The sequence below is a fragment of the Sparus aurata genome, chromosome 2, assembly GCF_900880675.1.
Source record: "Sparus aurata chromosome 2, fSpaAur1.1, whole genome shotgun sequence".
NCBI classification, from domain to species: Eukaryota; Metazoa; Chordata; class Actinopteri; order Spariformes; family Sparidae; genus Sparus; species Sparus aurata.
In genome coordinates, this window is record NC_044188.1 from 5,133,555 (window position 1) to 5,159,770 (window position 26,216).

General features: G+C 47.7%; 1 protein-coding gene across 1 annotated transcript in view; it reads left to right on the forward strand.

Moving 5' to 3' along the window:
• The window catches only part of cdon (cell adhesion associated, oncogene regulated), a 34,415-nt gene extending 9,301 nt beyond the window's left edge, over positions 1-25,114 (forward strand). The window contains exons 2-19 of the mRNA XM_030404066.1: positions 5,069-5,207; positions 6,191-6,469; positions 6,979-7,125; positions 7,838-7,981; positions 8,068-8,358; positions 8,460-8,729; positions 12,122-12,396; positions 12,889-13,063; positions 14,227-14,343; positions 14,980-15,183; positions 17,129-17,310; positions 18,157-18,262; positions 19,777-19,899; positions 20,149-20,340; positions 20,904-21,199; positions 21,287-21,366; positions 22,451-22,713; positions 24,411-25,114. Coding sequence (XP_030259926.1) covers positions 5,135-5,207; positions 6,191-6,469; positions 6,979-7,125; positions 7,838-7,981; positions 8,068-8,358; positions 8,460-8,729; positions 12,122-12,396; positions 12,889-13,063; positions 14,227-14,343; positions 14,980-15,183; positions 17,129-17,310; positions 18,157-18,262; positions 19,777-19,899; positions 20,149-20,340; positions 20,904-21,199; positions 21,287-21,366; positions 22,451-22,713; positions 24,411-24,565 — 3,372 coding nt within the window. The 5' untranslated portion in view covers positions 5,069-5,134 and the 3' untranslated portion in view covers positions 24,566-25,114. The remainder of the gene's footprint in view (positions 1-5,068; positions 5,208-6,190; positions 6,470-6,978; positions 7,126-7,837; positions 7,982-8,067; positions 8,359-8,459; positions 8,730-12,121; positions 12,397-12,888; positions 13,064-14,226; positions 14,344-14,979; positions 15,184-17,128; positions 17,311-18,156; positions 18,263-19,776; positions 19,900-20,148; positions 20,341-20,903; positions 21,200-21,286; positions 21,367-22,450; positions 22,714-24,410) is intronic.
• Positions 25,115-26,216: the final 1,102 nt, after the last annotated feature.

Genomic DNA, 26,216 nt, shown 5'->3' on the forward strand with positions numbered 1-26,216 from the left:
GTCGTCAGGGCTGCGGCGTCTCTGGGTTCTGGGACCTGCTTGGCCCCGCCGTCACCCCCGCGCCTCCCGGATCGCTCCGGCTCTGTCCTCCTGCTGACGCACTCACAGAGAGAGAGGGAGAGGGAGAGCTGTGTCTGAAACAGCAGACTGTCCTTGACGATATATCTCATTCGTCTTCTGCAGTCTCACTGCGTTTAAATGATTTATTGCGGAGCCTTGCATTAACTTTCTGCAGGATGTCGGGTTCAGACAAGGGCGGTCATTTTGTATTATGGATCGACTAAACCCCCCCCCCCCCGATTGAGATCTTCTCCTCACTCCTCATTGTGAAACAAAAAGCACCCCTCTTCTCTTTACCCTCCTAATTCCCCAATTTGATTCCAAATCATGTCTCTCTTTCTCTCCCTCTCTGTAGCTCGCTCCCCTTCTCCCCGAGTCTGTCCCACTTTTTTTAATAACGTCTCAGTCTTTAATCAGACGGAGTTAGGTCCATACCAGAGGCCCAGTGTTTCCACTCATTAGTTTCCTCTGTGGCCCCGGGGGCTGCCTCAGTGGGCTCACCCAGACCAATAGAAGCAGCCCATAATGGTCCCCTAGAGTTTCTTCTCTCGGGAGGCTCTTCCCAAAAGGTTTTCTGGGCCGAGCTGAATGTAGCGGGGGCTGAATCATCCGTCAGTTTTTGGCAGAGGTGGATGCGCGCTCAGCCATTATCTGTACGTCTCTATCTGCGAGCCAAATAAAGAGGGAGGAGAAATGAGTCGGGGCTTGGCAACTTTTCACCTCCCAGTGAATGTTTCACCTCTTTATACCCTCGTCTCCTTTTACCTCCTCCTCTCCTCCGGAGCTTTTCTCTCTGTTTTCTCTGGTGTGCGTTTTTCCCCCCCCATTGCCTCTCATCTTCTTGTTTTGAATTTATCTACCATCTCCTCTGTGTGTGTGTGTGTGTGTGTGTGTGTGTGTGTTTCAGTGTGTCCGTCGTTCTCTCCCTCTCTCTCTCTCTCTCTCTGTGAAGCTGAGGAATGTGTGTGCTGTAGATCCTCTGTCCGTGACATGTGGGGCGAGTGCAGACAGGTTTGGGGTATAGCATGTGAATCAGCTTCGGCGCACAGGTCAGATTAGACCATCATACCAGAAAAGACTCGCTCTTCTTCCTACGCTCCATTACTCCCTTACCCTTTTTTTAAAGGATGGGTTCGCCCAAAAATTCAAACTCGGGTCATTATCTACTCACCTCAAAGTCAGGCGAACTTTAGAAGTCCAGGAAACATTTCTACGGTGTTGTGTAGCATTCTCCTAAACAACTGAAGTCGATGGAGGCTTGACTGACAATGAAAACAAAGCGGCTCGTCCTGCATGATCCATACTTCCTTAAGGTTCCAGAACTTCCAAATTGATTCGAAAAGATGTTATTTACGCCCCTTTTAAAGCCGAACTGTAGCTGCTGAGCTAAAAGCGTTAGCATGCACAAACTCGACCATGTGTCGAGAGCGTCAATAGCGTCTTTTAAATCCATTATTGACATTCAAGCTTCCAGAGATTTGGATTATGCTGGATGAACTGTGTGGAGTCCCCGTCTACGTCACTTGTTTAGGTCAATGCTGCTGTGCTGTTTTGCTGTAGAGCTCCAGAAATGTTTCATGAAATACAAAACTTCACTCTCCTTTCAGTAGATAATGACTGAGTGACTGAGTTTTCATTTTTTGGGCTAACTAACCCTTTAATATCTTTAAACTCTGAGCTGTTACAGTCCTCTCTTTATGAAGCCTTCTGATTTATCGGCTGCGTCCCGCTCTGGTATCGATTGATGGACCAGTCACGATCGGTTTCAGCGTTCAAGCTGCCTCGCGGTGTTTGCTGCTGGCTTCTATTCAGCTGTGCAGTCTTGTGAAGCGGAGAGGCCAGGCCCCCGCCTCAGTCGGCGGCACCAGTTGTGACCTGTTCTTCCTCTGCCCTCCAGGTCTTTGATGCTCCGCCGCGCTGCTTTTGTCCCTGTTTACCCAATATGACAGGGATATGGGCCCGCCCCACATGCGGGCAGATGGGGCTTTAAGTAGTTCCTGCAGAGAGGAGGCCAGAAAGGAGTGCAGGTGCTAAACCCCCCCTAGAAGTCGAACCCCTTTCCCTTCCCTGAGGGCAGCCTGTCAGTGTGTTTATTTTCCCCTGTGTCATCACCAAGGATCCCTCTTGTCCTACTGGGGGATGTATGGTGCTATTCCGGTGTCAGAGTCTTGTGTTACTCCCAACATGGATAAATAAAGGTGTTGCCGCTCAGCAGTAAATCTCTGCTATGGACTTCTCTGGAAGACAGCTTGACAGACGGAACATAAAAATGCAAAAGAAAACCGAAGTTTCAAAGGTTGAGCGAGGGACACGAGCTGTCGGAGAAGACCGCTGGTTCTTTCTTCCGTTCGCGCACTTAAGCCAGGTGTCAGTCAAACATTTCCCAAACATACGCAGGTCAACCCCCACACCCAGGAAAATGGGAACTTTTCCACTTGAACTCACTGACACTAACACATTTATTTTCATAAACTGTCCCCGTGTCTGTATATCAGCTTTCGGCGGCGCGCAGTTCTGTTTTCTACGCAGGATGTCTCTTCAATTTATAGCTGGCCGATCCTGCGTCGAGAACGGCCATGCATCTTACGACGTAAGTGCAAAAACAGAGAGTAACACAAGATCAGATTCGGGACAGGAGGAGGAAATCTGGAACACAGGGGGGTTTTTTCCCTTTATGTCTGGAGTTTTTTTTTTGAGAAGGAGAGCAGAGGAGTGAGGGAGTGGGCCGGCCGCAGAGGAGACGGCTCTCAGGCCGATCGGGCTTCATTCGACGGGGGGACTTCCCCCTTTTTTGTCAAAGGGCCACTACGGCTTTTGTCTGGGGCGTCTGCTCGGGAGGAAGCGGGACTCGCCTTTCCATGCAGGGCCGCGCTTGCCAGCATCAGGAAGACCCTGTGCGATGAGGGATACAAGATATCCTCGCAGTGTCTGTCTCCACTGAGGCGGCTTCATGGTGGCGGATGTCAGAGGAAAGCCAAACAGATAAGGAGCAGGAATGATGCCCCTGTGTTTCCTTGTTGCGCCAGATCGATGGGCCAGATATGCAGCTGTGTGTGTGTTTACACAAGGGCACCCAGTCGGAGCTGAGGTGCCCGACTGCCACGCCCACCCGGAGGAAGCAACTGGTTAAAAATTGCGACGGAGAAACAAAGGTGGATACAGAGAGAGGGGAGGTGCGGAATCGGCTCAGGTTTCCCCATCGCGCCGTGTGCCAATGTGCCCGCGCCTGGCTGTGCATTTTTTTTTATAGCGCTGTTGTTATTATTGTAATTATATATCATTATTCCGGCAGAGGGAGAAAGATAGTTTCCACTGATGACATGGGGGCAGTGTGCAGGGCCTGTTGCAACTCGCGGGGAGGAGAAACGCTAGCCTGCTAGATGTGGGTTTGATCCGCCTGAATGAGCATGCACACGCTTAAAACCGAAGCCTGAGAACACACGCACAACCCAGCACGCTCGTTGGTCCTGGAGTCAAAATCACAGCTCGTGTTTATTTCTTGCTTGAATCGAGCTGATGTTTGAACTTTTTGAGAGAGCAGCGTGATCGTTTTTTTCGCCAGTTTTTTTGAATGTTTCTTTTAAGCTCTCTCGCTCTTGTTTTGCGCGTGATGTTTCGTCAGTGTGTTCAAAACACTTCTGATGTGTGTGAGAGTGACTCAGAGGGAGCTGGAGGTGACCTCTGTGGGCTGGTCCAGGGCCACCAGACACCCGCTGGTTCACCCTCTCTCGCTGCTCCTCCCTGACCTTTGACCTCGGGGTGAGAAGGGGGCGTGAGCTGGGAGCTGGGGGAGTTTATTATTTCCTGCCTCTTCTCTCCTCCTCCTCCTCTTCTTAGGATGCCCTCAGAGAGAGAGAGCGTGATGAAGAGTGTGTGCTCGCATGGATAAAGCATCTGTGTCTCATTGGTTAGATCAAAGGAACAGACATTTCCCTGATATCACTCGCAGCCAGCGCCGAAACAATGAGTCAGTCCACGGAGCGTGAAGTGAAAGTGCTTTTGATCGCGGATTCACCTTATTAATCAAGCTAAAACGCTACATGTTGGCTCCTGTGAAGATTTGCAGCGTTTCTCTGTTTTTATAGAGTTGTAAAATTGAGTGTCTTTGGGTTTTAGACCGTCACCTTTGAATCTAAGGAAAGAAATCAATGGATTAATCGAGATTGTCGTTTCTCGTTTACAACTGCGGCCCTCAGAGGAGCGAAACGTTGACCTGCCTGAGTTGCTGAGCAGATGAAACAGTGTTTAGGTTCGAGGATCAGCCTCACCGATCCCACCCCGGCATCACCCTTTTAATTTGACCCACCCTTCAGCCCCGCTCGGCCCTTCCGCTAACGCCTGCGAGCCGGCGAAGCACCGGGGTGAATATCACAGCTGGACGGCCATTGTCCCTGCGGCCTCAGGCTCAAACCCCGGTTAGCAACCAGGAACCTGGGATCAAAGCCTGCCCGGATTACTCGCGGAAAAAGGAGGAGGAGGTGCCGCGGTCGGAGGGGGGTCGGGTTGAAAAGGATAGAGGAATGCTCCTAATTACGTGCCCTCCAGTGTGTCTGGGCCTGCACTTCAGGCTACAGTGAACCTATGAGGAAGCAACACAGTGTGACAAGAGAGTGATATTAAGAGTGAGGCGACAGTCTCTCCACAGCCACTCCATTAGCGGGAGATCTCAGCGGCCCAGTGGGAGAGGGAGGCGGCGGGGGGGACGAGAGGCTGGACATTCCAGCCTCCGTGGAGACACTGGAGTGGGTGAGGAGAGGGGTCAGAGGAGAGGGCGGGACGTGGAGATCAAGGAGTGTGTAAAGGGGATGTGTCGTGAAGATTAGAAGGATTGTCGTACAGGATTCATTTAGAAACTTAATAGATTTTCGTTCCCGCTCAGATTCACCTCAGGAATCCTCCCCCGGCTTCCCCTTTTGTCTCACCTCTTCTGATGCTGTCATGTGTCCACGCAGAGCTCCGGTCTGATGTGTTTTTTTTTCCCTCCTCCTCCTCCTCTTGTGTGTTGCAGGTTCGCCGAACAGACGAGAGCGTGCGCGCCTGGCAACGCGGCTGCTGGCAGGGGTCAAAGTGCACCATGGACAGTGGCCTGAGGGTCCTCCTGTCCACTGTGCTGTGTCTCAGCCAGTCGCTGCTCATCAGCTGCTCATGTAAGTTGCTGTCGCACCCTCGGCTTAACGCGGCTGAAACCGTATTTTTCATAATAACACTGAAACAAATGATTGCGTAATGTGATGACTGCACAAAGATTACCAACCCTGCAGCTCTAAGCAGCTTTCAGGCAGGCTTTGATCAGTTACTAGCAGCTGTTTTTAGCACAAAAAAACCCCTCCAACCCAAATCTAATGTACACTACCTGCCCAGCTCCACATGTCAGGGAGATTAGCTGGTGGAGAAAGTTGTAATTATAGCAGCAGCCAGATTTTTTTTTTGTAATTCTTTGGAGACCAGAACAGAACAGAAAGAACGGTAAATATCTAAATAAAGGCCAAAGTATCTCTGTGTGTGCCTGTATCTGTTTTTTAGCTTGTGGTGGAGATTTCCTGCTCTCAAGTGGCCAAAAACTAAATTATTTACACCTTTTTAAAGTTATAATTTGTGACCTCTGTAATCCTCTTTGTGGTTCGAAACTGATGAAGAAGCAGATAGCATGTTAGCGGTGACAGCAGGAAACACAGGGTGCCTGCAGTCAAACTTAAAGGTGCAGTTCACCCTAAAATAAAAACGTAGACTACAGATTTCTCCTCTTACCTGTAGAGCTATTAAGCAACCTAGATTGTTTTGGTGTGAGTTGACAAGTTTCGGAGATATCGGCTGTAGAGATGTTTGCCGTCTCTCAAATTTAATTAAAGTAGATGGCACAACGTCTCGCTCCAGAAATGATGGTGAACACTTCCTTCTGCACGGTGATACAGAATAAAAACAGCTCCTACACGAAGCTGCTGACTGTCTGTGGATCAACTGGGTCATGATTTCTTGAAAGAGACACTGATATTGAGTTTTTTCTAAATGTACGGCAACTCAGATCTTTTTTGAGCATCTCCATCTTTTTGTTCTGGTCTGAGACGAACATATTTGCATGTGAATGTGTGTTTGTGACCCTGTTTTTTTCTCTGCTCCTGTCTCCTCTCAGCTCAGTACCCCTCTTTCCTCTCTGAGCCTTCCTCCCTGGTTCAGAGTCGAGGCTCCGTCGCTCGCCTGCGCTGCTTAGTGAGTCCGTCTTCAGCGGAGGTTTCCTGGCGCTTCAGAGGCCTTCCCCTGGACTTGGACACCCTGCCCGGTGTGGAGCTCAGCGAGGGCTCCCTCACCATCTCCTCCCTCAAGCCCGGCCATGTTGGCGTCTATCAGTGCGTGGCACGCTTGGAACACGGGCCGGCCGTCGCCAGCCGCCACGCGCGTGTGGCCATAGCAGGTACGGATGTGGAGAATTACCCCTGCGTGCGTAGTTAATACTCCGCTTCAAAGCGGAGGGGTGAATAAAGAGAGGAAGTCGCCTTGACAAGAGGAAGGCCATTTTGTGAGTGTTGAACACTTAGAAAGAATGGCTGTCCTCGGCTGCCTGCTGCTGAGTGGCGGAGGGGAAGGAAGCAGTAGGATTTTTTTACGCGGGCACCCTTCCAGATGCCTCTTGACCGGTATCCTTAATGAGCCTTGGGCTTTCCTGTGCAGTGTGTTATGTTCCTGCTGGGATGCTGCGTGCTGTTGGACACCACACTAAGGGGCTGACCCTGATCTGGAACTGTAACAGGCCTGAATAGAATCACTCGCTGCAACAATAAACAAACGCAGTGATCCAACACAAACAGCTCGACTCAAGTAGCGCTGCTGGTCCTGGTACTTGACTCAGCGTAATTCAGTGTCTGATATTCTGCACAGAGAGCTCAGGAGTTTAACCGAGTCTTCTTCTTTCTGTCCCTGCAGAAATATCAGAATATGAGGATGGCAGACGGAGGTCATTATCGGTGCAGGAAGGAAGCACCGTTCTTATAGAGTGTCCTCTACCGCACAGCGTCCCTCAGGCCCTCCCGAGGCTGAGAGTGCGAGGGGAGAGGATAGAAGTGTCGACAGGTTGGTTTGAAAACTGCCACGATGATTTTTTCACCAGAGATTCTGAGCGGACTGATGCTGTAAAGTGTACAAACATCCCTCTACAACCCTGTTTACATTAACAATTGATTTAAATTGTTTTAGAGATATGGGGTTAAAATCTGACTATGGAGAAATAACTGGGTTATTGTTGTGATTTTATACAACTAATTATTGATAAAGCTTCAGTCGAAGAAAAAGAAAGTAATGGCAGATGTGTTTCAACAGTACAATAAAAGAAATGCACCCTTTTTAAACGATATTCGTGGCCATTTGAGTGTAGATTTATGAGTTTACAAGGTGCACTTGAATGCACCATGACGTCCCCCCGTCCCTTTGCTGTGTTTGTGTGAAACCTTAACACAGACAGTCGGAAGAAGACAGAAGCTACGTGTCTGTATTTGAAATTAAAACACTATAGTTTTAATGAAATGACTGGTTTACAATAATTAAGCTGCAAGTATGTCGGACAGCATTTACAGATTCACCTGGCAAGCAAAAAAACCCACCAGAAGTTGGTGATAGAGCAGCGTTATTATTGGATCTGCATCCATGGAAAAGACGGATGTTAATAGAAACGTTACAGGATAATGATTTAATTTCATTCAGCAGATATCCCCCACCGTGGTTCACCTGCTCATGGTGTAAGTCACACACTGTCTTGATGCTGAACTCTCTTTCCTTCTCTTGTCAGGTGAATATTTAGTTCTTCCATCTGGAAACCTCCAGATTGTCTCCGTCTCAGCTCAGCACCAGGGCATGTATAAATGTGGTGCATTCAACCCTGTTACTGGTGAAACTGTAGTGCAGCCTCATGGTACTAAGCTCACAGTCAAACGTAAGTCTGACGTCATTTTACTTATCGTTATTTGTCCACTTTGTTCTCCGTTATTGTCCACTAATGTGGTTCCTTCATTTGTTCAGATTCTGACTCCCCCTCCTCAGTCCGGATAGTTTACCCCACCGCCCCGCTGACCGTCTCCGTGCAGCTGTCGCAGCCGCTGATGTTGGAGTGCATCGTGTCCGGTAGTCCTGCACCAGCAGCCAAATGGTTTAAGAACGGTAAGGAGGTCGCACCGGGACCTTCTCACCAACGACAGCACAACAACCTGGCCTTCGCTGCGGTGGCGAGGAGCGACGAAGGGAGCTACACCTGCGCTGCTGAGACCGAGCAGGGAACCGTGACCAGCGCTAACTATACTGTGAATATTCTCGGTAAGATGAACAAGATGAGAATGTTTTTTTGGGAGAGAGCGTGGACCGTTTGCAGCAGAACTCATTCATTATGATGTTGATGTTCCGCTTCTCCTCCACAGAGCCTGTGTTTGTGACGGAGGGTCTGTCCAACCAGATCGTCCCGTCCGGCTCTTCTGCCCGTTTCACCTGCATGGCTAAAGGAAACCCTTCCCCGAACATCACCTGGCTGTTCAACGCCGAGCCCATCGCCCCATCGCATCGCTTCAGGATCTCCGGATCCTCGCTGGTTGTTAATGATGTGACATCACAGGACGAGGGCGTGTTCCAGTGTCTGCTGGACAACAGGATTGGCACGGCACAGTCGTCGGGAATGCTTACGATTCAGTCGGGTATGTATCAGTTATCTTATTTAGGTTGGTTCTCTCTCAAAACAACGAGGAGAAGTAACGGATAAATGTTTAAACGCCTGAATGACTCAAACCCACTGAGAGCTTGCGAATGATGAAATGTTTTGCAAGACATCTTGTTTGTTAATCTGTCAAATGTTTAGTTAGTTATTTAGTAAATGTCTAGTTCAACAGTTCAAAACCGTTGACCTAAACCTGTGCAACTAGCGGCCAGGATGGGGCGACTCGACCGCTTTCAAAAGGAAGTCCGATTATGAGAAAATGACCCTACTTCGCTTCTCACTTGATTTATTACCTCAGTAAACCGTTTCCTAATGAGTTTATGGTCTCAGCGTCTAGATTAAAGTCCTCTCTAACACAGCATGATGTTCGTTTTGTAAATGAGGTCCCGTTTAGAGTAAAGCAGACGGTAAAGCAGGGTGAAGCTTTCAGGCACGGCTACGCTGTTGTTGACGACCCGCCACCGCAGCGCGTCCTCGGGCTCTCAGTCAGATCCAATTAGGTTATCCTCCGCAGCTCCGCTCTCTCATCTAAATATGGTCACTTCTGGCTCCGGGAAAAAAACCAAGATGGCGTCGGCTGCGATGCCAAAAAAATAACTGAAGAGTTCAAAAAACAGCCGTCCACAAACTCCACAAACCAGCGGGTGATGTCACGGATTTCCCAGCGATTTAAAGAGTGTTTGGCCTCGTTGCTCGATGAAAATGAGCTCAACGATAATCCAAATTGTTGTTGATCAGTTAATGAAGATATTCCTCCCTACTGCTCCCAATATTCCCGTGCGTTTCCACCATTTAACACTTGGCGAACCTCCAGTTTGAGTTGGTACGCTGACACTGGAGGAGCCTTGCTGAGCTCGAGGGGGGACGTTTGAGAAATGAAACAGACATCTTGCTATTGTTGGAAAGGGTTAAGGCGTCTTACCAGGTGGGATCTCTGAAGGCCAGCACATACAGTATCTGCAGGGAGTCCTCTGTGTGTGTGTGTGTGTGTGTGTGTGTTTCTGAGGGCTGGTAGGAGAGGCTTAGCCAAGGCCGCCCTCCTCCTGAGCCTTGAACTGAGCTTGAGCGTGAGAGTGAGCTTTGTGCACGCCGTCGGGGATAAGCCCCCGGACGCTGGAATGTAAGGAGTAGCCGTGGAGGGTTATGACGAGGACCAGACCACCCAGCTGTCAACATCATACACAACTGCCTTTTATTTATTAACACATCACAACCCTCTCCCCCTCCACCTCCACCTCCGCCCACTCCTCCACCGCTCTCCCCCAGAGCCTCCCCTCTTCTTCTTCTTCTCCCCTCCCCGGCCCGCTGTACGCCGTGGCCCCATTCCTCAGCTCTCCCTGCTCCTATCTGCAGAATGATTAATTCAGAAACACGCGGCACGCAGGGAGTGCAAATCAGACGGGATCAGGCGAGTTCACTTCCACCGAGCGCAGGAAGAAGAAGAAGAATGAGATTTAATATCTTCTGGCTCCACACAAAAAAGCAGACGACGATAAGATGATAAGCGGTGAGATGTTCGGCAGAGGTAAACACTCCAAGGTCAGCTTGTGTTCAGTTGTTGATCGGGTACCAGGAACGGGAGCGTATCGAACGCCCCACTGCACTCAAAGTAAACAGCGTCATTGATGTGTGCGGTGTTTTAATCCATCACGGAGGGAGATACGAAATATGTTTTGTTTTTTTCTGTTTGGTATCGTTGTCTCCATCACCATGACAGCGCCCTGCTTTGATCCAAGTGGGATGGACCGCATGGGAGATGGTGGTGTCTTTTTTATTCTGTCGTGTGATTGGCTGCTTGCCTCCTGTCATTTCCATCAACACCCGCTGTGCTCCCGCTGCTCCCAAATGTCAAAGCCAGCAGCCACAACAAGTGCTGAGCATGAGACAGCTGACCCGAGTCATTTAGTCGCTAGTTTCAAGTTCGAGTTAAAGGGACAGTTCAACCAAAAAGATTCAGTCATTATCTCCTGCAGCCCCAAAATGATGGAAAGTCGGTTGAAGTTTTGTAATCCGCAAAACATTTTTGGAGCTTTACAGCAAAACAGCGCTGCATCTTTTTTGTAAACAACAGAAGTAGAACAGGACTCGTTTTAAAATGGCAAAGAAAAGAACCACATAGAAACATAAAATGGCTCCGTACAGCTAAACTAAATACGTGAATGCTCCTTTAATGAAAATAATCATTAGTTTCAGCCTCGCTCTCATCAGAGAGAAGTTTCTGTGACGTCTATAAAGTCAGCTCTGCCTCTCTCGTCTCCGCTGGTGATTTACCTTCACATTCACTCCCAGGTGTTCCTCCCTAATGGACCGACCTTTTTTTTCTGGGAAGGACCTGGCAGCCAATCTCTGTCCAGGTGTAGTAGCACTTACTCATGATAGGTCACTCCCCTCCGTCAGGATGGAGAGGGCGCCGTGGCCTTAATTGCCTCCTCCTGAATCGGTGTGGTGGAGGAGGAGCCCGGCTGCGGTCGGGCCGAGCGGAGAGTGTGTAGGACTGGATGTGGTGCTGGGGTCTGATTCTCTCCGGTATTTTAATGGTTGGCGTGTGGAATGTGTGGCAGCTGGCCGCGGTCCCAGGATCAGGTCTAGTGTTACCAGCTCCGGGCCTGTTTGTTTTACAAAGTGAACCAGTGGCGCGCACAAAACAGCCAGAAACTGGACCCAGGACCTGCAGCGTGCCTCTGTGGCGAACCTCGCAGCTTTGACCTCCTTACTCACTTGTTTGGGTTTTAATATTTAATTACGGTGCTCTTTGACCTCAGCGGTGTGGCTCGGTGCGGCGCGGTCTCCTCCTCTTGTGGGCTGAGCTCGGCGTCCTCCAAACGTCTGTGAAAAATTCCACCCCCGGCTCTGCCAAACTGGTGTCAGCCGTAATAAGGCTCCCAGCGTGCAGGATTTGTCCAGGTGGACCGCTCTGGCTCGGGCGAAGATTTAATGAAAAAAAACCAAACAAACAAAGAATGATTATGTGGTGCTGCAGAGCTCCAGGTTTTTCTTGTTATTTTATGTAGATTCAAAGGCTCGGTCCAAAAATGTGAAACTTTCCAGCGCTGGTTGTCGTCTGTGGACATGCAGGGCCAACTCCGTCAGCCGCTGACTGGCTGCGATTGTGGCCGTTGCCTCAGCTTTCATTATGCTGAGCTTTCTCAGTTCACTGGTGACCAAAACAACAGCAAAACTCAGGTCTCAAATCTCAAATTCCATCTTTTCAAATGTGAATATTTCCGGGTTTTTTTAACCTCTTTATAAGACTAAATGGAACGGTCAAAACACGACTATGGGAGGATGTCACGATGGACTTTCTCACATTTTATAGAACAGACAACTGATTGATAAATCCAGAAAATAAATATGAGATTTTCTCCGTGACAGATGCTCACCTGGGCTCCACCGCCGGTGTCCTGCTGGAGGCTTCGCCGTCGCTCCACCCCATGCAGAGCGACGAGGGCCACAAGCGCTTCCTGACCGAAGAGGACGGCGACGCCATCAACCAGCCGGCTGATCGAGCGGGAGATCGTCCCACTCCGGAGGCGCCGATCATCATCAGCCCGCCTCAGACTCACAAGCCCGATCTGTACGACCTGGAGTGGAGGGCGGGGCGCGACGGAGGCAGTCCGATCAACGCCTACTTTGTCAAATACCGCAAGGTGTGGTGAAAATACACGCTGCCACGTTTCACTCCTTTCTTAACACTGAAACTTAAAGTCTGGTTTTTTAGTTTTGCTGCAAACACATGACCTCTCCCTGGAGCGTTTTTGCCCCAAGCTAACTGAAAATGGGCAAATGTGGTTTGTCATAAAATAAAAAAAAGGGGTAAGGCCAGGACCTGAACGCTTGGGTCATTTTCCTGCGCTTGCCTCAGTAATAAGCTCACTCCGACTATAAAACCGCAGCGATACTAGTTAAGACTCTGTTGGCAGCGGGACGCAGCTCTGCCGGAGCTGGAAATTGTGACAGGGATCTCACAGGGATTGTTTCTGAGGCCGTGAGTCAGGCTCGGAAACAGACCCAACTATAAAGGATTGCAGACAGACAGATGATTCTGTTTTTCTCCCTGTCATTTTTAGTCATGCTGTTTGTATTTGTCTGTGTGTGTGTGTGTGTGTGTGTGTGTGGCCATCTGTCTGCGTGCGTGTCAGGTCGACGAAATGGGAACAGTGGTGGGGAGCTGGCACACAGTCCGCGTCCCTGGCAGCGAGAAGACCCTGCGGCTGTCGGAGCTGGAGTCCTCCAGTCTCTACGAGGTGCTGATGGTGGCTCGAAGTTCAGCGGGCGAGGGCCAGCCAGCCATGCTCACCTTCCGCACCGGCAAGGGTCAGTCCAAACCGCAGGAAAAAACACTCCGTTAAACTGTTATTAGCAGTTAACTTTTAAATCATTTGAAGCAGGAACACGCCTCTTTCTTTGTCTCCAGCGAAATCAGACTTTCTTTGAGTTTGCGGTGGAAGAAAAATATGCTTCTTCCAGTTTTTTTTGTTATTTTTTTCCTGCGGTAATATTTAGTGTCTCTACATTCAGAATAAACACAAATAATCAAATTATGTTTGTGATTTCTGGAAAGAGAATTATTTTCAACCAATTTTTTTTTTTTTGGCTCGAGCACCTTCGCAGATTTAAATTGCTTCAGTTTGTGTGGGATGAGGAAGCTTAATGACTGAAGCAGAAGCAGATGAGACCGGCTCGGGATCTGCAAATACTCCAAAACATAAAACGATGATGCCTCATTACTAAATAACTACTGGATGATTACAATTATATAATAAGAATACCTTCCTCTACAGGGAAGATTATTCCTTTAAATATCTTCCACCTCATTGTCCAATTATAATCCTAAATACACTCATAATGATCACTCTGAGCATGTTTTGTCTGTTTTTTTGAGACAAATAAAAATAAGAACGACCGCAGCTCTTCCAAAAAGCTAACAATAAATGCTCGACCGCAGCAGGGTTGACAAAATGTTCCCTGGTCAGAAAATGTCTGACTCTGCCAAAACCTCGCATATGATTGTATCCCAAGGGTGGTTCTGTTGCAAAATGATCCTGGACCCAAAAAAAAAAAACATGCTCTTGATGTCCAGATGAGGCTCCAAACTCCAAAGAGATATTTCATCCGTCCTCTGTGTCCATGAAGGTTTTTGTCCAAATCGTATATAAAAGTATATTCCTGTTCACGTTGCCCGTTTCAAAACGAGGTCAGAAATATTATTCCGGATGGAGAAATGTTCAATTCAAAAACGCCACCAAGTGTGTGTGTAATTAAAAACCTTGAAGACCCTGATAACTGCAGAGTCGTCAAGTGGAAACCTGAAACCTCGCCCTGATAAAAAACCCGAACAGCTCCGGAAAAACCAGGAGGGACTTTAGATTCCCGAGCCAACATCCGGAGCTGCTTTCTGTGGAACTGATAGCCCTGAAGACCTGTCGGGCCTTGTTTTTCTTATCCCCTGCTTTTCCTTTTTTTTCTTCCTGCTTCAGAGAAGAGCCCCACCTCCAACAAGAATCCCTCCAAGCCTCCTGTCATCTCCGCTCCCCCCAAAGCTCCAGAGGACAAAACCCCCAACACGCACTTTGGTGTCGTCATACACGACAGAGGTGAGTGTAGCAGACGCGCTCGCCGGCCGCCTGCCGAGTCCCGCGGCGTTCGCTGCAGCTGCTGGACTCTGTGCAGACGACCGCTGTGGGGATGTTTCTGAGGAAATCGCGGGGCTTTTCTGTCGTGGAGATGGTTACGGTGGAGTTCACGACCGGGCTGTGTTGAGTAGATCTCAGAGCTTCTTGTTCAGATGTGGTCTGCTTTGTTTCTTTCTGGCTTGAAGTACAAACAGTGAGACGATAGTTGACACCCTGTAATGACTCTTTGGATGAGGAATGCTGTAAGCTGTGAGATAGCCTCACATCTCAGTGTGTGGATCTGTGTGTGTGTGTGTGTGTGTGTGTGTGTTTGATTCACATTTCAAGCAGGCCGACTTTGCTGAAACTCACATTTTCACTAACCCTCTCTCCTTCTCTCTCTCTCTCTCTCTAACATTGTGGCTCAGAGCCCAGGCAGTAAGTACACGTTCCTCCACGGCATGCCGCTTCAACCGTGATGTGAATTCCTTCTTTCTTTTTTTGCTTTTTGTGTGAACTCGCTCCATCCTTTATGTGAGCTGCAGTGACGATGGTTCGTCAGCTCTCTGTTTCTCTGCTCGACTCAAAAGACGTATTCCTCACTTGTTTCTGTCCCAGTGCCCGAGGCACCTGATCGGCCCACCATCTCCATGGCGACTGAGAGTTCGGTGTACGTCACCTGGATCCCGAGAGCCAACGGCGGGTCGCCGATCACGGCTTTCCGAGTGGAGTACCGGCGCGGCCGCAGCGCAGAGTGGGTTGTAGCTGCGGATAACATCTCACCTCTCAAGCTGTCGGTGGAGGTTCGCAATCTGGAGCCTGGTGAGATTTCACGACGTTCAGAACTTTTTCTCTGCGGTCCAGTGAAGCACGACATGATTCCTCTGCACAGACGAGGGTTTCTTCATTCTTTCATTAGTAAGAAAAAATGGGGAAAAAAGACAGATTGCTGTCCTATCTTTATTTTTCTAACTAGATTTTGATCAATCATCCTGAATCCATCACCTACACAGTCATTCATGATGGCTGATTGCTGAATTGATGGCTGTGGGTAAAAAGGGAGTCCTGCAGACTAGACGTGATGATAAAGGCTTCAGGAGAAAGATTGAGAAATGTTTCGATTTCAATCTTAATCTGCTTTATGAACCGTATTTAAAGCAAAACTCTCGGCAAAATGCAACCTAGGCTTTTTTTTGTGAATGTATATGAGTCAAACCTTCATATAAAAGCATAATTACGCCAAAAGAGACACTTTTAAGATTTACCGTATTCTTGTTTTCGGGTCAAACTCATTTTCAATGGGAGTGCTACGGGCACTTTAGCGATAGCATCAAAATCTCTATTTTTAAAACAGTAAGAAGTCTCGACACAACATGAAACTTTACTCGTAGTATCACCAGGGTCTCTACACATGAACACGAGCATTGAGAACATTGTTTGTGTACACAGAGTTTACTAAAAAGAAAGTTTTTGAACTCACGTTAGCAGTAGCTTGTTCCGCTATCCGTCATCCTGCCAGTCGAGAAGTTTCGATCTCAGAATGTGACGTAACATCTCGCGTGACTTCTCCGGCTTTTTATTTTAGTATTGCTTCTTATATGAGGCTCCTTTTTCAACTTCAAGGTCAATATTGTTTTTCAAAAACAACAAAACAACGAATTATCCGTCGATTTATATGGAACTAAGCTTTAGGAGCGTTCCACCTTAACTGTCCTCCAGGTTGCGTCACATCCTGAGATCAATACTTCTCAGCTGCCATGTTGGCAGCTAGCAGAACAAACATCTGCTAACATGAGTTGTTCAAAAACCATCTTTTCAGTAAACTCTGTGTACACAAACAATGTTCTCAATGCTCGTGTTCATGTGTAGAGACCCTGGTGATACTACGAGCAAAGTTTCATGTTGTGTCGAGTCTTCTTACTGTTTTAAAAATGGAGATTTTGATGCTATCGTAAAGGTGCCCGTAGCACTCCCATTGAAAATGAGTTTGACCCGAAAACAAAACTACGGTAAACCTTAAAAGTGCCTCTTTAGTCGTAATTATGCTTTTACACCAAGGTTTGACTCATATACATTCACAAAAAAAGCCTCGGTTGCATTTTGGCGAGAGTTTCGCTTTAAGTTTATTCACCAGTAGAAGCAGAACTGGGATTTTTCTGCCGTAACTTCACGTCCTGCCAAGGTGCACGGAGGAGGGAGACGTCTCCAGAAGCACTTGTAGTGCGAGTGCTGCTGAAGTGTTTGACCTTTTCAGTTTATTTATTAGTCGCAGACAAATACTGGGCCAACGTGTTTAAAGCACGCCATCGTTGGTTTATAGCACAACGATAATATCAGTTTTGCAGCTTGGGTTTTTTTTTTTCACCGTATCACAACATTTGAACAGAGCAGATAACAGAAGAAACACCTCAGATAGAATAAAGCTGGGATGCTTTTTCCTTACAGGGATAAAATGGAGGAGCGTGTTGTGTCGTACCGGGATCCAAAGTTCCCTCAAACACCTTGTTTCTGCACAAAGTGTCGTTCAGACTGCCGTGCTGTTTAAAGAGCGTTTTTACCTCACAAGAACAAAACAGTAGAAACATTATAATATAATATTTAAATACTAACAATGTTTTTGCCAACTCCAATTAATTAATTTCCGCCTTCTTTTTACACTTCAGACTCAAATTAATCAGGCGGCAGAACACAAAGCTGGATGTGATTCATTGTTAGACATCACAGGATGTGAACGCCACTCGTCTATAACACTGCGTCTCTCTGTCAGGCTCCACCTACAAGTTCCGCGTCGTGGCCATGAACATGTACGGCGAGAGTCCTCACAGCATCCCCTCCAAGCTGTACCAGGTGCCACAGGCCAGCCCGCGGATCGCAGACCGCCCCGTGGTCGGACCGCACATCTCCTCCACGGACGCCATCAGCGACACGCAGATCATGCTGCGCTGGACGGTGAGTGCACACTGACACGCGACATCCAGAAGACCAGTGGACCATTTTCTTACTTCCTCGACTATGATGGGAGCCTCAAATTGTTTTTGGTTGCCCGTCCACAGGTTATTGATTATTACAGACACTTTTCTATCGATTAATCTGCTGATTTAGTCTATAAAAATGTCCAAAAACAGAAGTCATGCTCATCACATGTTGCATCTTTTGTCCAACCCAAAGTCCAAAACCCAAAGATTCCTCATTTACTGTCATGAACGACAAAGAAAAGCAGCACATCTGTAGATTTAAGAAGCCAGAACCGGCAAACCTTTGGCTTTTTTGGAGTTTAAATGCCATCAACCACAGGCCTGCCTACCCAAATCTTATTATCATGTTTATTTAACTTCCACCCGCCATGACGAATTAACTCGGGGGGTGATGAAGTGGCTTTTCTCCTCTGCTTCACCTGTGTTCAAGCTGCCGGTGGGTTCTCGAGCATCTTGAGACTCAATCAGGCCTTTAATTGACCCGCTGTGCTGATTACAGCTCCGCTCTAACAGAGATTAAGAGGTCCTGTCCGTCTGCGTTTTTTGATTCCGCTCTCTTCAAAGCGGGTTTTTCTCCTGCTCACAGCGAGATGGATGCAGATAGTTCCCCCGCATTTACCTAACCTCAGTCACTCTCATTATTTCCTGAACTTCAAGACGGACAGCGCAATCGCCGTCTTGCTTCCAGTCGTGTACATCTGCTGATAACAAGCCCGGCCATTAGTTGCTGGAAAATTTCCTCTCTTTTGTGTAATAATTGCCGAGGAGATTGCTGCAGCCTAAACGTAATCTTTTTTTTTCCAATTCCCCCCCCGTGCAGTATAGTCCCTCGAGTAACAACAACACTCCCATCCAGGGCTTCTACATCTACTACCGGCCCACGGACAGCGACAATGACAGCGACTACAAACGAGATGTGGTGGAAGGTGAGTGGAAATGCTAATATTGGTGTTTGCGTGCGCGTGTTTCCACTGCAGATTGAGTGTGTGGATGTTTGCCGACAGTCGGGAGGGTAACGGATACTCGGTGTCGGCGGCGGGGTCGGAGTGAAGAGGGGGCATTTCTGCCGCTTGATTTATAGGGAATGCCGTCGCTGGGCAGCAGGGCTTTCTGAAATCTGTTTTTAATAAATGGTTGCCAGAGCTGAAATATGAGCCGGGCCAGAGGAGAGGGGCTCAGGTTGCTGGGTGGAATGCTAACAGGGGAGCCTGTTGCAGGAAGAGAAGGAGGGACGTCCTCTCTCTCTCTCACTATCCGCCCAGCTCTCTCACGTCTGACCGTCGAGATTTCCACTAAGTCCTCGCCGTCAGGGACAAACGTGTGTCGAGCGGGTACACGGAGAGCATAAAAAGATGTATTTATGACTTGCTTCCACTTGATATCAGATGATGTATAACTGGCAAAAGACCAGTTTTGTGATTTAACGTATCACTGTAAAGTTAATATTGATTGCACAGTGCACAGGCTACAGAATAATGACACCATCAACATGCAGTCGGTTCCCTGTAAAATTCACTTTCACTGTGCTGTTTTGTGTTTGAAATCTTCCTGGAAAATAAAAGGCTGGCACCATTTCTATCTGCTTCTACATCTCCATGAAGGACTGAAAAAACAGTCAATGAACTAGAATAGCTCGCATTCAGTTGGCCCGCTTTAAATTGCTCAAGCGTGCAGAATGTCATGGAAGAAAACAGGAATATCTCTTGAGCTCGTGTTAACCAGAGGCGAGGGAACCGGATGTGCAAAGACGCAAACTGATGCATTTGCTTTGGTGTTTTTGTTTTTGGTGCTTGCTTTATCCTTGTCAGTCCCAATAAGTTAAGTACAGCAGGGTGTAGCTTTGTTTACTGTTCCCTCTCGCAGCAGTTCAGATCTACATCGGGGCAAAAGGAAGCACATGTGCAGCGATTAATTCTACCTGATATCGAACAAAACGCAGCGAGAACAGCCGCCTTTTTTTTTTTTTTTTTTTTTTTCCAGCCTCATTTGTTGGAAATGTAGCATTTCCATGTTGTAGATCTCCGCCTCATCTTTGATTCCAGAGCACGTAGCGGTGTGATTGTGTGTGGCGGCGGCGGCGGCGGCGGCGGCGGAGTGTGTGTGTGAATACTGGAGGCAAGCCAGGACAAACATGAAGCTGCCATATATGGAGCTCGTCTAGAGTAAAGCAACTGTCTGAGCCCTCGTGGGACTGACGGAGTAAGAGAGACGGGCGGGTGGGGAGGAGGAGGAGGAGGAGGAGGAGGAGGAAGGGGGTGAATGAGTGAGGGAGCATGAAAGAAACATGACCTCCATGGAAGTGTGAGACACGAGGAGAAGGAGGAGAAGTGAGTTTGCACAGGATCTGGAGAAATCTGAGTCAACACCGGCTCTCGGAGGAAGTGATTTCTTACTTTCGGTCTTCTTTTTTTTTCCCCCCTCCTCTTTCTCTCCTTCTCAGGAGTAAAACACTGGCACATGATCGGTCACCTCCAGCCCGAGACCTCCTACGATATCAAGATGCAGTGCTTCAACGACGGGGGAGAGAGCGAATACAGCAACGTCATGATCTGTGAGACCAGAGGTGAGGAAAGCACAAAGAAACCACTCACGCGTTGACAAAACCTCCAAGCGGTCCAGGCATGTTTCTGCGAAGGCTGCAGCTTTAATGGCGGGTCTGATCGCCATAATTACACAACGTAAAGCGCCGAGTTTTACGAGGCTGACAACAATGGTTTGCATTTTGTACTTCGGTGCTGTGTTATTTTTTTTCCTTGCTGCTAGCGGGTAAAAAGCTGTTCCTCACGCCCCCTCCTCTCCGTCTCTGTTGCAGCCCGCCAGGCCCCGGGGTCGCCCAGCCAGCACCCCATCACCCCACCTGGCCCCCACATGCCGGAGCCGCCCAGCCCACCTGGAGGACTGCTGTACCTGATCGTGGGCTGTATTCTGGGGGTGATGGTGCTCATCCTGCTGGCTTTTATCGCCATGTGTCTGTGGAGGAATCGCCAGCAGAACAACATGCACAGTGAGTTCAGACTCAAAAGCCAAATGTAGCATAACGCACGCGAAGAGTTAACTCCTCATTAGTTTGTCTCATATTTGGAGATGTTTGGCACCAGGACAGCCTGTGAAGCGTTTTCTAAGTGTTCATTGTGGATATATTGATCCCACAGCGCTTGTAAAAGTGTTTGTCATTGTTGGATGGACTCTTTACCAGACTTTAAGGATCTGTTAATAGTTGTGGTTTTGCAGCTTAAAGATTTTTTGGGGGAAAGCTAAGATTGAGTCACAGGTGCGAACTTTCTGGAGTTTACCAACTGCAGAGTGAACTGAAAAGTAGAGCTGAGTTACAGAGTTTCTTATACCGATACCAGTTTCAGAAGTGCTTCCTATTAGTATCCATTAGTATCTGTGTTTTTAGATGAATCACAATGGCCAAAATATATATTTTCACATGACTATGGACAGATGTCGATTTTCACCTTAGTCTCTTTCTCTTGTTGGGACGAATTGTTCCATTTAATCGACAAGATCAGACTTCCAAACCGGCTTCTCCTTCTGTCCTCACCGTTCTCCTCTCTGCCGTAGAATATGACCCTCCTGGGTACCTGTACCAGCCGGCAGAGATGAACGGCCATGTTCTCGAGTACACCACGCTGCCCGGCTCCGGCCGCATCAACGGAGGCGTCCACGGCGGCTACGGGCACAGCGGCCCCATCTTACCCCAGGGGTGCCATCACCTCCACCACAAACTCCCCAACGGCTTGGCGCTGCTCAACGGCACCGGGGGCCTGTTCTCGCCGGGACACCCGCACGGCCACGATGGCACCCTGCCGCACAGCACCCGGGACTGCGAGCACTCGCACCCTCACCACCACCACAACGTGAGCGCTGAAGCACAAACACTGCAGAGTTGACATCAGCAGGAGTAAATTGAGTTTGTCTGATTCGTGTTTGTGTTCTCTCGTCAGGGTGGAGGCATGTACACAGCTCTCCCTCAGACGGAGTCGTCCGACTGCATGAGCTGTCAGAACCTCTGCAACAATAACAGGTGAGGGAAGAAGTCTTATTCTAATTTGATCTTTTACTTTGTTGTGGACATCTGAGACACATTATTTCTGTTCACCAGATCGCCAACCTCTACTTCATTTTGTAACTTATTCCATTTAAAAATGTTTCAATAAAAATGGGTGTAACCAGGAAAGAAATCTGGCCAAGAAATGAGATTTGAATGTAATTACATTATGCAGTTTAATTTATCCCCTGTGCTTATTTGAAGTTATTCTTTGCACTCCGCGGCTCGATTATCTGAGCCGTTCGTCACAAGAGCACAGCGTTTACTGCAAACTACAGTCATTAGTGTCATTAGCAGGAAGCACAACGACTTTAAGTTGTGTGGGAACGTAAAATCATGATGAAAGTCACACACACACACACACACACTGCTCCTTAAAAAAAAAAAAATGGGGTGAAAATAAGAGAAAAGACTGAAAAGCCTTGTGAAGACGGAAAGGAAACACACAGTGCTGACATTTTCTGTGAGATGCTGCTGAGCAAAACACACACACACAAGCACACACACACACACACACACACACACACACACAGTTCCCCTCCTGCTAGTCCTGTTTATGTACTTAAGGGTCCCCAGCATCACAGTTTACCCTGTGTGCACCCAGCCAGCAGACCTAATGAGCCCTGTGTTTATTTACCTCCGGCTGCTGGGAAAAGAGGGGGCGTGGCCACGATCCAATCGCGTACCGATGGAGGCCGGCTGAGTTCAGGGAAGCACGGAGAAGCTCGCTGCGTGTCTACGGTGGAGAACTCCACTGGAGAGTGAAACCACAGTGTGTCACAGTCATTTAGCGGCAGAGAGTGCGGACCTTTAATCTCCGGTTTTTTTAACTGAGGAAAATGCGTTTTGCAGCTGTGTGAGAGCTGTCATTGTTTGGTGAGCTGTTCAGGGTATTAACACACAAGAGGGTTTCTGTGTCTGGAGGGAAAACCCACAGATATCTGCAGAGAGAGGAAGATCCACTGAGAGCCGTCAGTGGGTGAGCACTCGGCAAACACGGGCGTCTTATAAACGATCATGTCCCGCTCTTCTTTCCGTCTCCCTCTGTCGCTCTGAGCAGATGTTACAACAAGACCAATGGCACTTTCTCCAGCGGCACTCTGCCACTAATGCATCGCGTGGCGCCGTGCCAGCAGGACGGGTTGGAGATGTTGCCTCTGGGCCAGGTTTCGTCGCAGTGCCACGGCCCCGACAGCCAGATGCACTCTGGCGACCAGGGGGCCGACGCAGGGTACCAGCCAGACGAGCACAACGACTCCTCGCCCTCGCAGCATTCCTGCTGTCTGGTGGGGAACAATGAAAACTGTCCGGCAGACAACACTGGTGAGACACATTTTTATTCTAAATGCCCACAATATTTTTCCAACTGGTTTTCTCCTCCTCCTCTCTCTCTCTCCCTGTTCTACAGAATCAGTAGATATTGGAGAAAGCATTAGATTCTTCTGCATCCTTCAACTAATAATCATTCAATTGAAACGCCAACAAGTTGAATCTTGAGTTTCTAGAGTGTGATAGAAAACAGACTAGATCGAACCTGATCCATGCTCATGTTTCGTGGTGGTCGAAGCATCTCTGAATGTTGGCTTGCGACCAGAAAAGCGTTTCATGATAACTATAGAAACAAGACAGATTAACATAATTACATCAGACAGGCCAAAGGCGTCTCCATCAATCTATATGAATATACGAGTCATCAACAACATTGTGGCACATTGTAATTTTAAGCTTAAGACGGTCACAGACATAGTTCGGTATTTTGGGAAGTTTGCTTATTTGCTTTTCTTGTCGAGAGTCATATGAGAAAGATTGATACCACTCTCGTCTCTGAAAGACGAGATGCTAGAGTGAGCTAGCAGTTAGCTTAGCGTAGCATAAAGACTGTAAGGCCCTGTTCAGACTTACGTATTAACATCCATCCTGAGTGATTGAATCACAAGGTGACACCTCTCGGTACAGGTGCGATGACACATTTGAGATCCAATCACTCAGACGACATTGAAGGCAGTCAGGGCCGCAGTGTGACCCGGTTCTTTTAGCAGTGTGTACACACTCGTGTTCTGGGCCACGTTAGGACTGCGTACTCGGCTGACAACCTCCAAGAAACAAGGCAGAATTGGCTTTTAACCAGCCAACGTCTGCAACAGATCTTTGTGAACACACTGTTGACCTAATAACCACAATATCCCCACGCTCCCTTATAAAGTCACACAATTTTGTGAGCTGTTTCACAAAGTTTACTCAAATATTTGTGTCTTTCTGTAAATTCGGCAAGCGCTTTACTTTCGGTCTTGGTGTAAAAACATCATGTCCCTTTGTTCCAGTGACTCACTTATTTATTTGTTAAAAAGAGCAGGGAAGTAAAGTCGAGCATGGTTGGATTCCAGCTGTCTTACGGAGCACAAATATCTATTCGACGTCTTGTCATCACCCCGAGGTTGATAGCAAACCAGCCGAGACTCCAGGAAGTCACTTCTCCCGACCAAGAACAAGTCTGTCATACACCCCTGAAAACTTCAACGTGTCATTTTTAAACATTGTTTTTAGTCCAGATTACACAAATATGATAAAATTTAGTAATAACTTTATTTTCACACAGCTAGCTGCTTCGGACTGTTTCTAGTCTCTGTGCTAAGCTAAGCTAGCCTTCTCGTGGCTAAAGCTTTAAATTTACTGTAGCAAGTGAAATCTTCTCATCTGACTCTGGACAAACAAATCCAAAAAAAAAGTCAAAACAATTCCTTGAGGACATCAGAGCTACAAAACAAATTCTCAGGCATTAAGTGAAAACATTTACATCCAGACCCTCATGGCTCAGAACTATTGTGAAATCGAACTCTGACAATTTCTTCTTCCTTTGTGCCCTACCAGTAAGTTTTTATAAAATTACCGAGCCTCATGTTGTTTGCAGACGAGCTATGCAGCGTCACCACAAATTGCACTGTGGGCCTTTCCAGAATCTGTTCTTGTCTTTTTTAATATGGAGTATAAACCAAAGACTCTCTGCGTCTCCCTCTGTGCAGCCGAGGAGGAGCTGGAGTTGGTGGACACGGAGGGGCCTGTGGTGTGCTGGGAGAGTCTCGGCCTGCCAGACTTGGACTGTGACGAAAAGCCTGGGTGGATCTCCAGCAGCAGCCTGGCAGGAGAGCTGATCCAGCCCAGCCCACAGGAGGTCTGAACGCAGCCCACACACAAACAGACTCTCCCGCTGTGTGGAGAGTTCACGGAAAGCCAGCAAAGAGAGACCGGACGAGAGGACGGAAGAGGACCCGCGACGGGATAGTCAGAGACACTGCACGTTACGGTGACGAGGACACAAACGTTTGGATCGACCGAGCTGAGAGGAGCGACGTGGGAAAAAAAAAAAAAAGAGAGCGACTACAAGAGACTGAGATGAAAGCCAGATGTAGAGAAACGCAAAGCGCCGAGGAAACGTTTGCTCAGAGGCTGAAACTGTGTCCCACTGGAGGGAAAACTCTTATAAAAAGATCAAAAAAACTCTTTAGATGACTTATTTATTTTTTGTAGTAGTAAAATATTATTTCATATGAATGTATCTGTTTTAAAGGAAAAAAAGTTTGTCTTTTATATTATTTATGCCTTTTTGGATGAGAAATACTTTTTATTTTTTGTTGTTTCTGTGTCTGTGTTCCACTCGAGCGTGGAGATTAGCAAATGTCCGTGTAAAGTTTTGTAATAATATAAAGAGAAGATATGGAAGAGTAAACAACAAGCTATTTTCTATTTCTTTTCCTCCCTGTGCTTCACGCGCAGCGCCCGGTGAATGATTGCCGTCGAGAGTTTCCCGGCCTCGGTCCAAACCCATCGATATTTCTGGCAGGTCTTTGATGTGGCGCTGTGATGGGCTGTTCCACTGCACTGACCCCTGAACGGGGGTGAACACTCCCTTCACTGTTCAGATTAAGGCTGCTGCTCTTTGCTTCACTGAATCCTTGATAGCTCATCACTTTACGCAAAATGCACTGTTGCCTTCGAGAGCCCCGCTGACCTACTGGCCCCAATCTGTTAGAGAAGTGGAGTAAGTTACATTAAAACAGAATTGTTAAGCGTGGGCAGCACTCGAGCACGGATCTCTGCATGTTTAAACTGAAAACTGAAATGCTTAAACAGATGGAGGTTTATGTGACCAGGAGAATCTGCGGCCAACAAGGGAAAGTCACTTTAAATCTAAAAACCAAACTGTGTTATAAAAAGAGCTGAAACAGTGAACACATAATCAATTAATCCTCTAATTAAGCATTTGCTGGTTCACGTATGACAGTAAATGAAGAATCTCAAAACCCAACTTGAAGACGACATTTTGAGCATTTTGATTGTTTTTTTTGATGTTTTATAGACTCAGATTTAACGATAATCGAAATGTTTGACCCGTAAGAAAAACTTAATCCTCCCTCATCAATGTGGTTGTCCTCAGATTAAAGGGTCAGTTCACCCAAATGCTGAATAACTTGACCCCTTTTCAAGCAGATGTTTTTCATTTCGTTGTACCATCACAGAGTTAAATTAACTTTAACTTCCATTTATGAAGTGTATGAATTATCAAGAGCTCAAGCGATTTGGTTTTATGAAGTGACACGAGGCTTCTGAGCTACTTTAAGTAGTATAAGCACAATTTCCACTCCACCTCAGTCAGACTCAGTTGGAGGAAAATATTTCTCAAACTCCAAATTCACTCACCTTCAACGAAAACTTTCTCCATCCAGAACATCTTTCTTATCATCTTATCTTTGAAGGCACCGAGCAGTGAGGTTTGCAAATTCATCGTTCATATCCAACTGAACGCCGCGATCCCCTCCCCCTCCTCTACG